Source organism: Stegastes partitus, unplaced genomic scaffold (assembly GCF_000690725.1).
Source record: "Stegastes partitus isolate 25-593 unplaced genomic scaffold, Stegastes_partitus-1.0.2 Scaffold683, whole genome shotgun sequence".
Classification (NCBI taxonomy): domain Eukaryota; kingdom Metazoa; phylum Chordata; class Actinopteri; family Pomacentridae; genus Stegastes; species Stegastes partitus.
In genome coordinates, this window is record NW_007578414.1 from 302,237 (window position 1) to 312,475 (window position 10,239).

General features: G+C 42.7%; 1 protein-coding gene across 1 annotated transcript; it reads right to left on the reverse strand.

The window, feature by feature from the left end:
* Positions 1 to 242: 242 nt before the first annotated feature.
* Positions 243 to 8,590, reverse strand: ogfrl1 (opioid growth factor receptor-like 1). The gene is made up of 7 exons (XM_008290560.1): positions 8,267 to 8,590; positions 7,077 to 7,163; positions 6,879 to 6,957; positions 6,504 to 6,582; positions 5,562 to 5,628; positions 4,245 to 4,390; positions 243 to 2,415 (listed from the first exon to the last, which is right to left on the reverse strand). Exons 1-7 carry the CDS (start codon positions 8,450 to 8,452, stop codon positions 1,860 to 1,862), a joined length of 1,200 nt encoding a protein of 399 aa, XP_008288782.1. The 5' UTR covers positions 8,453 to 8,590; the 3' UTR covers positions 243 to 1,859.
* Positions 8,591 to 10,239: the final 1,649 nt, after the last annotated feature.

Genomic DNA, 10,239 nt, shown 5'->3' on the forward strand with positions numbered 1-10,239 from the left:
TGCAGCTAGCTGGTGAGATAGCATTGTCTATAGCTAACCTTCCTGTTTCCTGTATTTTAAAAAAACATTTTGATGGTCCAACTTCTTAATGTTTGAGTTTGTATCGTACAATTAGTGCAGCAGATGAATTACTTTCATAAAAAAGAGAAAAAAGTAACACAAGATAAACTAGTGTTGGTAAAAGCTAGCGAGCCTAGCTTAGCAGAGCAGCAGTAACTATCACCGCTTTTTTTTTTTTTTTCCATTATTTGTACTGGATTATATAAAGGTACGCACCACTTTCTCAGTCTGGTGACATACAAATGTGTTTTTAATGTATTTATTGTTTATTTAATTTTTTTCCCCGTCTCTTATATATGTGTTGTTGAGTTTTACGTAGCATTTTTGGTCCACATACCAGAGGTGGAACCTCCGAGGTGTTATTTTGTCATTTTGTATGTCTTAGCCGAGACTACACCCAATCTGCTATTTTGTAATGCTACCTGTTCCAAAAGATTCGTTTTGATGTCTGTATTTAATTAGGCTGCCTTTAAAGCATACATTTACATTTATTTAATTAAAAATGAACATGTTATCCTACCTCATTAGTTCAAATGAGTAACAAGGCTAAAGCAAGTACATGTTTTCTTAGTAAACACTACTTTTACCAAGGACCCTTTAAAATGAAACACGGAGAGAAGCATTTAAATAATCTTAGAGCAATGTCACTGGTGATAAATAATTAGTCTTAAACAGCTCAATATTAAGGTTTTATGACTGAAAAAAAATCATTTGCACAATTTTCACCTTTCCCCTAGGTACTGCCTTTGCCTTTCAACACCAGCAGGCATTTTCTTTTTGCCTTCAGCCAGTTGTTATATATTATATTTAGACTTCATCTTCACAGAGACAGTTTTTCAGTCGCTCTACGTGCTGCCAGTTGCAGTTTGAAGGTGTTTATGTCACCAAAAGCCTTTCTATTCTTAAGTGTTTCTTCAAGATATCAAATCACTAACAGGTTTTGTTTTTTTGCTTTTATACTTCTTTACGATTTGCAGAGAATAAAATTGCAGAGTTGATCCATAATTGAATTGTGCCTGCTGTTAACGACAATGTGATGATTTCAAGTCAATCTTAAAAAAAATCCAGTGTCAAAGTATTGCTGATAATTAAGCCTTTTGTCTTCTCTATGTCCTGTCACAGGAAATGAAAAAAAAAGAAAAAGTAAACAAATGCTTTCTGATCTACATCTTTACATTACAATATTCTCTTTACAGCACCTGTACAGAGAGCCCAGTCCAGCTTGTTGCTTGGGGGAGCTCCAGCATCTAATGAGTAAGCAGGGCTTTGTTTCCCATATCACTGCAACACTAACGTGCCAACCAGCTGATACCTTTGGTTCTAAAATGGTCTTTAGAATCAGGAATCACACTTCATTTCCAGACCAAAACATTAAATAAGGCAGTCTTCTGTCTAAGCTGTTTTGTGATCATAGCCCTGATGAGGAAAAGCCTTGCAACATAATTTTAGGTCTCTACTGGTTTAGAGAGTTTTGGGATTTTGTCCAGGACAACTTTGTCTGGCTTGGCTCAGGATGTGACTCCCCACCTCCACAAACACCCCAGCCCCATATTCTAATCCTTATTACAGTTAAGCTGATTATTTTGCAATGAAGTCCTATCAGAGTTTATGGTAAGCCCTTAACCTGAACTGATTCTAATGATGTGTTTCTAACAGTCCAAACAACTATTCATGTGTTTCACCGTTCTGACCCTGGGTTTACATGGCCGATAGGGTCCTCCCAAAGTTTATTTCTTTACAATTGAATGGGTTGATTTTAAAAACTGTTGTTTTCTTTTCTGCTTTAAAAACAACATTCCCTACAAAGGAACAATCTCATTGTACTCATTCCTCTCCCCTCTAGCTCCTGCCAACATCAGCACTCCCTCCAGTCCAGCCATGTTGGAGCCAAGCCCTGCGCAGCCCTTGAGCCCTCCTCCAGCCAGGTCCTGGCACATCATGGCATCATGGGAAGACACAATAATCCCGCTACCTGCAGATGTGGAGGTGGTGCTCTCCTCCCCTCTCCTCGGTTGCTCCGGTGTTGGAGCAGGCGCTCTAATCCCACTACTTCCAGCACCGAAGCTACCTCCAGCACCAACACCACCGCTTCGCCTTTTTGGCGGCGGACCCCAGAGGAAGGCGTGGGCAGGCCTGTAGTGCTGGCGGGCGTAGCGGAGCAGGCGTCGGCGTGTGGCAGGCAGGCGGATGGTGTAGACGTAGTACTCCAGGACGCTGTGCTGCATGTTGGGGAGGGTGCTGTGGCACAGGGACTCCTCCAGGAAGAGGCGGACCAGTGGAGCTTTGAAGGCCTCATAGCCGAGCTCGCCCAGGGACTTCAGGATGCGAGTGATCCGCAGGTAGTTGTGGTGGGATCTTCAAAGAACAAAGAGACGGTAAAAAGGTTTTTGGAACTGACAAAGAGAGTCCTGATGAATCAGAATGATCTGCTGTGTGAAGCAGGGATTTTTCCAAGAATACATTTTGACAGGTCTTAATAGGAGAAGCAGTGGTGGGATGTTCAACATGCTAGCACACTGTCACATCATCATGAGTAACCGGGACACCTGGACAGGACAGAGCCCTCCTTAATATTAACAAATCCAAATGTCTGCTGTGATAAAAGGACTTTTACAGTTTAAATACCCATTCATTACTTTATCTATGTTGCTTATCATGTGGTGGGTTCCAGAGGCCTGGAGTCCATACCAGGCTGTTTACACATTTAGTAGCTAAACTAGATATGTATTGCAGATATCTGTAATTCAATTCTTCGTAGTCAAAAAGAACATTTCAGATGTCATGACTCTTCCTGGGACAAAGGACTCGACTTTTATCATTCATGAGTGAAGGGTTTCTCAGTACAGATATCTCCACATATTATTATGATATTTGTAAATCCACTTTCAGATGTCTGCAGTTTAATTCTGATATTCTAGTTTAGGACGTCTTTAATTCCCCTCAATTCAAGCTATCTACATTAAACTTTTTAGATATCTTAAGTTCAGTTCAGACTACCCAGAATGACTGTTTAGATATCTCAATTTTTTCCAGTCAGAGTTACATATATCCTGAATTAGAATTTGACTCAGCAAAATGATTATTGCACTTATCTGTAGTGATAAGTCTGAAGCAAGCAGAAGGTGGAGGCTGGGATGGCTGGCTTTGCAAACATACTATAGTAACGCAACCGTAATCACACATAAGAAGGCATTTTACTGCCATTTAAGAGCAGCCTGAGACCAAAGCTAGACTAGACACTGTTGGTACGATTACTCATAAGGACGTTGTTGATATCTGTAAATTCCAGACAGCCAAGCTCAACTATTACATGTAAAGCCTACCACAAAGTGACATGTGGACAGGTCACCAGTCGGTCACAGGGCTGACACACATGGAAAGACAGACAGTCCCACATCTACTGGCAACTTTTACAGGTGTTATCAGTCACATATGTTGTTGTTCTGACTTAAACTAGAACATACTGCATGTGAAAATGGAGCAACCCAAGCAGTGTTTGGCCTTTGGGCCGAGTGGAAGTGAAGGCCTTTAACAATACAGGAGACCTGTTCCTTAATTATTGCTTCAGATGGTTACTTGTCCTGAGAGGGATCTAGAAACCAGATGCAGGGGTTTTTCCTGCATTTTTAATGGGAAATTAAAACCAAGAGAAGGAAATTAAACTGTACTGAGCAGCTGTTTAATGATGGAGAATTTGTCTGTTTTTCATGTGGTTGGGAATTAACAGCAACAATTACCATAAGGCACTCAGGTTTAGGGGAGGTTTGTGACTTGAGGAGGCTGCAGTAACAGTATTGAGACCGTGCTGGGTACAAGGAGAAACACATACTTCTGTACAAACTGTAAGATGAGGCATTCACGTGGCTCTCTGGCAAGAAAACGCAATGACTTATCTCAGGCTAAGAAACCATCAAAAAAAAGGATGTGAAAGAAAAAAAAATCTTCCTCTGAATTACCCTTTAACCATCTGTTTGCTGGCTTGTTTCACATTTAGCTGCTGATGGAGGAACAATTAGGTTGCACAGGATTTAGAATGATTGCCTTGCTAAAGGACTCAAATACAGCAATTGGCAACCAAGCGATAAGTTCACAAATTCTGGATGCAATTTTATACCCAGAAGCTGCTGCTGCACAATGTGGTTTTATGTGTGAGTGTGTGTGTGTGTGTGTGTGTGTGTACTTACTCATTAAGGTGCTGGAAGCGCTCCTGCCAGTTGGGAGCCCGAGCAACATTACCACTCTTATCCAGCAGTTTGACGCCATAGAAGTCCAACATCAGGGAGTATGCCGCCAGAAATCTCCGCTTTGCTTCCCGAGTGCTTTGGAATTCCTGACAAGGTTCAACACAACACATCAGAAACCGACAGACAGACACCGCACAACAGCATCTTTCTGCTTGGGTAATCAGATGGTAATCAGATGGAACAGAGGGATATTAAAACTATGTGTAAACACACTCTACTCTCACCCAAACCACATCTGATTGTGGTTTTGCAGACACATCGACACCTAGTAACAATGGGATCATAGATGAACCACAGAAAAACGCCATTTTCAGCTGATCAAATACATTTGGGACGTAAACACTCGAGTAGGGAAACTCCCGCAGACATCAATATTGCTCAGACTGATGTGAAATTTATTCACAGCCAAAGCACGATGAGTATTTCCCAGAGCACTTCTTTCAGAACAGCAAGTTTGTTTCTGTGACTATTTGAGTGATTTGTGTAAAGGGGAAGGAACAACTGTCATCTTGCATACGACAACTGTCATTTCACTCAAGCACGATAAACACTTCGGCAATGAGGAAGCGCAGACAAATCGTACTTTAACAAAAACCTTGTGCCTGGATGCAGACACTGTGTATTCTGTCCATCAGGGTGTTTTCCCTGTGAGGGGGTTTGGTTACACTGAGCTGAGCTGTTTGGTTAGTGGTAAGTGTTTTTCCACTGTACTGCACCAAAAGGTACTACAGTCTACCTGAACTGTTAGCAATGCTGCTAACTGTGGTAAACACGTTGCATGTACTGTACTTAATTTGCAATAAAAGCATCCCATCATTTCACCAGTGGAAAGCTTTTAGTGCGAGGCAGGAAATATTTTAAGCTCAGTTCTAATAAAGCCACGAGTAAATGGTAAAATAAGGCTTAACTCTGAATGTACCCAAGGACACAGAAGTGAAAATGAACTCCAGGCGACTTTATATTTAGATAGAAGCTGCAAAAGCACTGAAATCCGAAAACAGAAAGCCCTTCCAAACAGACATCTCTGTACTCTGCAGCAGAGTTTGGCACCGAGGACAGCGGAGGAGAGGAGACCAGCGTGGGTTGGCCATGGTCAGCACTGCTACCTAGCAGGACCACAGCAGCACAGCGTGGCGCTGCTATCCCCTGCTGCGAGACTGCAGGTGAAAGGCATGTCGTCATGTCTTAATGCAGCACAGCGCCTGCCAACCAAGGCCGACCCAAGCTACGGTAAAAAAAGCCCTATATGTTACTTACTTTAATCTCATCCTGAGTCAGTTCATCTGCGTAGAAGTTGAGCCCTTGTTCTCTTAATGGGAACAGCCTGGCACACAAAGAGAGCAAGAAAGAAACACAAGATCTATTGAAAATCGACTGCTAGATGAGACAAAAACACATTTGCTAATTGTTATGCAGCTGTTATTGCAGCTCACAGTGTAAAGTACAAAAAGAAGACGATGCTTTTCCCGAACAGTGACGTGGAGAATGTGGATTTCTCCACGTCACAGCCATGTGTAAGGGGCTGTAAGAAGAGAGACACTCTGCACCTTATTATCTACAGTAGTAAAGAAGGTTTTGTTTGGCTACATGAGCTTATGGGTTTCCAAGTTACACTTCTCTGCAAATGTATTTTCTCACTGTGTGAAGGCAGGTCCTGCTCTTAAAGCATCAGGGCTTAAGCTAATGATAGCACCTTAGTCCTGCTATTTATTAGTTTAGATTTACATATTAGGATGATTAAGCCCTACACTGCAACACACTGACAAAGCAATTTATTTCCATGTCACGAATAACTTCACAGATTTGGATAGACAACAGTTTGCAAAGTGGCATCACACATAACCTTACAGACTGTTGTAGACAAGCTATGAACTGGCCTTAATTTAAAAGATGCTTCAAAAAGAGTCAGCTGGAAACATTAAAAAGTCACAAAGAGACATATATGTGGTCTGTGAGGACACAAACTTCATGGGAATAGCAGCAGAAAGTAAAACGGAGCATAAATATAACGGATGCCGCTCAGTGGACAGTCGATTACAAATTCATTCTACGCAGTGCCCTCGCTTTATTTCTGTTGGCATTTGCTTGACAACTGGACAGAAAAAATAAGCTTTGACGCGTCAGTTGCTGTGGCTTCTACTGTGCCACGAACAATCTTGCTGCACATGAACATCCAAACAGACTGCTGAAATGTCTCACCACTGAATGTAGGTGTGATTGTGCTCCAGTTTGTCATAGTCGCCTCTCCACTTAGAAAGAATCTCCTCTATGTAGATACCTGAGAAGAGACAGGGACTAATTAGCTGCCATGCACATTTCTAAAGAGAGAGAGAGAGAGAGTGTGTGTGTGTGTGTGTGTGTATGTGTGTATGTGTGTGAGCGTGTTTAAACATTGGATCAGTCGACTAATCTCCTGGGCTTTCTCCATCAAACATGACCTTTAGCCAAACAAAACTCACTAAGCCCAGAACCAACATCACTTCTCTCCAGTGCTCAGAGGTCTGCATACATAGTGTGTGTGTGTGTGTGTGTGTCTGTGTATGTGTGTGTGTCTGCGTGTGTGTGCAGTCTTACCATCAGGTACGAGGGGGATCTTGTTCAGGTAGAAGCGCAGGTTACGATACTCGTTGGGTTGTCGGGACTTTTTATAATTCTGCACACAAACAGTAATGCGATGACACAACATGTCAAAGTGTGTGAACAAGAGAGAGGAGGCCATGTATAGTTTATCTACATTTTTGGGGGCACGTGTATGCGTGAGCGTGCACGTACTGGGTAGCTGTGGCGGTATTTGTAGAGGTCCCTGGCGGCATAGAAACTCCTCTTCATCTTTGGAAGAGACTCCGGGGAGTCAGTCAGCTGAGAGCGGAAGTAAGAAAGAAAGACAGACAGAAATGGAAAAGAAGAAAATAAAAAGAAAATGAGGGGGGGAAAAAAAAAACCTGGTTCAAATGCAGGTCTGACATAAAAACATCCCATGTCTGAACAGATGCAGTGCAGCACTCATCTGCCATTCAGCTGAATTAAAAGCACTGACTGTGCTTTTGAGGTCGAGGGCTGTCATCATCCATTTCTTTCCAGCAAAGGAGGACAATTCACATCAGCGCTGCTGTGCAATCGCTACAAAAGGACAGCAGAAACTAGATCTGATTCTCAAATCTAATCTGGGTCATGCTAACTTCCACTGGTCAGAAAGGCTTGCAGTGTTCCACTGGGTCTGACTGTGTTAGAGTCACCTTTAACATCCACTGCACGGTGAATAAATCAGACTAAAACTCGGGTGTCATTCTGTTGAACCAGTGTAGCATGTTTGTCTGTGTTAACCTGATCAGTAACATCACATTACTGTCTGCAAACTGTAACTTTAGAGGACAAAAGGTAAATGTAGGAGAAGTCTGGTTTAACCACATTGAAATAATGGCTCCAGTTTCTACAACCTGCTAGAAGTTGCTGTTTTCACAATTATATAACAATGTACAGTGGTTTAATGATGATCCAGTCAACTACACTGAACACTGAGGCCACGTGGATCATATTCATTAGTTTAACTTTATAAGCATGCAGGCAGAGTGGAGTAGATTTAATTAGCTGTCTTTAATACTTAACAAAAAAACAATCACGTGTCTTGAGTGTTGTTTAAATGACACTATGTGCAGGTTGATCATCAGCACACTGGTCTGACAGCGGCTGATGCAGCTCATCCTCACTTTGACAGCTGTGTGTGCGCAGCGGTGGCGAGCAGCACACGATCACGAAAGTTCACACCACGTGACTGCATATCTTTGCCTATTACCAAGGTTACATCAAATTGACACATTTTTGAATGAAGTTTGGCGTCAGCTGCATGCATCGGGGCTACTCGGCCGTCCTTTACTGCGTCCTGGCCTGGTCGGTTACCGTGCTGCCGGTGGCACACACGCCTCCCCTGCTTCCCCCGTTATGTCACCAAACCCTCACCGTACCTGCGGGGACGAGTCTCCGGCGTGTCCCGCGGCCCGCTCGCTCTCCGCCGGGCTGACGGAGTCGGAGATGCCGCTGTCATCCTCAGCCGCCGGCTCGTCGCTCTCCGAGTCGGATCCCCACGTCGAGTCGCATTCCTCCACGGTGCTCGGCTCCTTGAAGCGCCAGCTGCCCACCAGATTTCCCATTTAAAAACATGCAACACCTGCCTTCTTTTATTATCCTCTTCGTTTCACTAAATGCTACATATTTGTGCTCCCAGCCTCGTGTTATTTTTGTTTTTTTGCGTGCCAGAGCAGTGCACTCACTCTGCCCTCAGAGAGGAGCGTTTAAATGGCAGAAAAGGGGGAATTTCCAGATCAGCAACGATGATGCGTGTTTCTGTATGGCAGGTGATTAGTGCCACAGAGAGGCAGGAGGCGGTCTTAAAGCTACAACATCAACAATCAAGCCTCTTTATGGTGTTAAAGCATCATCAATAAACCTGTAAATCTGTAGTGATTGAATGTGTCAGTTTTATTTTTATTTTATTTTTATTTAACCTTTATTTAACCAAGTGAGTCCCATTGAGATTGACATTCAGTGGTTAACTAGTTTTTTAAAAAAAAGCTAAAAATATAAACAAGTCTGAGCTTTGACTGAATTCTAACTAAACAAGGCTTACTGCAATCACAGAATGCAGCCATACGGCCATCATTCGAGCACGCCAATGTTACTTAAGTCAAGGTTTCATTTTTTCAGTTTTTTAGATCTCACTTTGGTGATAAGGGACACAGAGATTTGCCCTGTGGGTACACTGAAACGTGTAATGTGCAGGCCATTCATGGAGCGACTGCTTTAACACTATGCTTCAACTGTAATCAGTGAAAGTGGCTGCACCAATCATAGGACCAGCATGCATGTGGTGCACAATCTATTGCACAGAAATGAGTCAGTAAGTGTGTGTGTGTGTGCACACACACAAGCATATACGTATATATTAATCCAGTATACAGGAAAGGACTACTTTGTATCAAACAGAGCTTCCACTTTGCATTTTCTTTTGCGCTTATGTTACATGTTCTCTGTAGCCATGGAATTATTGTATTTAAAAATCTGCCTACCTGTTTCCTATCCATAGCGCAATACTGTGTTCATTTTGCACTGTACAGTAGAGCTGTTCGTAATTGAATTTAGGTTGTTGTTTTCTTTTAGGTGGATAAAGAAAAAAAACAACTCTTGGACCTAAGGGGTTAATGTTAAAAAGTTTATTTAGATTTTTTTGAAGTGGAGTCATATGAGGTACTTATCCCGTAAATGGTCGCCAACATGTCACGTTTGACAAAGCCGATGAAGAAAGCAGAGCGATGTACTGTTGTGCTTTGGGTGAGCAGCAAAATATATTCTAGCATAGACTGTATTTAAAAGACAGGCATATAGGGCTCGTTTGCTAGTTTCAAGACTTAGAGAATACAGCATTATGGTCCCATTCAGAATAAAATAGACAATAAAGTAGGGATGTTTTAGGGTGGCAGCACGGTGGCCTCACACCCTAGAAGGTACTAGGTTTGAATCTTGGCCTGGGGTCTTTCTGTTTGGAGCTTCCGTGTTCTCCCCGTGCAGCGTGCGTTCTCTCCGGGTTCTCCGACTTCCTCCCACTGTCCAAATGCTGAGGTTAATTGGTGATTCTAAATTGTTTGTAGGTGTGAATGTGAGTGTGCTTGGTTGTCTGTCTGTCTGTGTGGCCCTGTGATAGACTGGTGACCTGTCCAGGATGTACCCTGCCTTCACCTTAAGACAGCTGGAATAGGCTCCAACCCCTCCACGACCCCATTGTATAGATATGGTCTTCTACTGTATAGATAATGGATGAGTAGATGTTTTAGGGTGTGACTACCTTGACAGGTACTGCATCGCAATGTGTAGTTAGATCCACCTCACGTCCATTACAGCTTATTTCAAAAGAACAAGAACTTTGGCAATGGCCAGATTCCAA

What these genes read in the sequence shown, in the direction of transcription:
- ogfrl1 (XM_008290560.1), bottom strand. Translation starts at nt 8,452, where the DNA reads ATGGGAAATCTGGTGGGCAGCTGGCGCTTCAAGGAGCCGAGCACCGTG. An exon ending in GATCCCCCTCGTACCTGATG is followed by an intron (nt 6,583 to 6,878) that starts GTAAGACTGCAC and finishes GTCTCTTCTCAG; the next exon opens with GTATCTACATAGAGGAGATT. An exon ending in AATCACACCTACATTCAGTG is followed by an intron (nt 5,629 to 6,503) that starts GTGAGACATTTC and finishes TTTGTGTGCCAG; the next exon opens with GCTGTTCCCATTAAGAGAAC.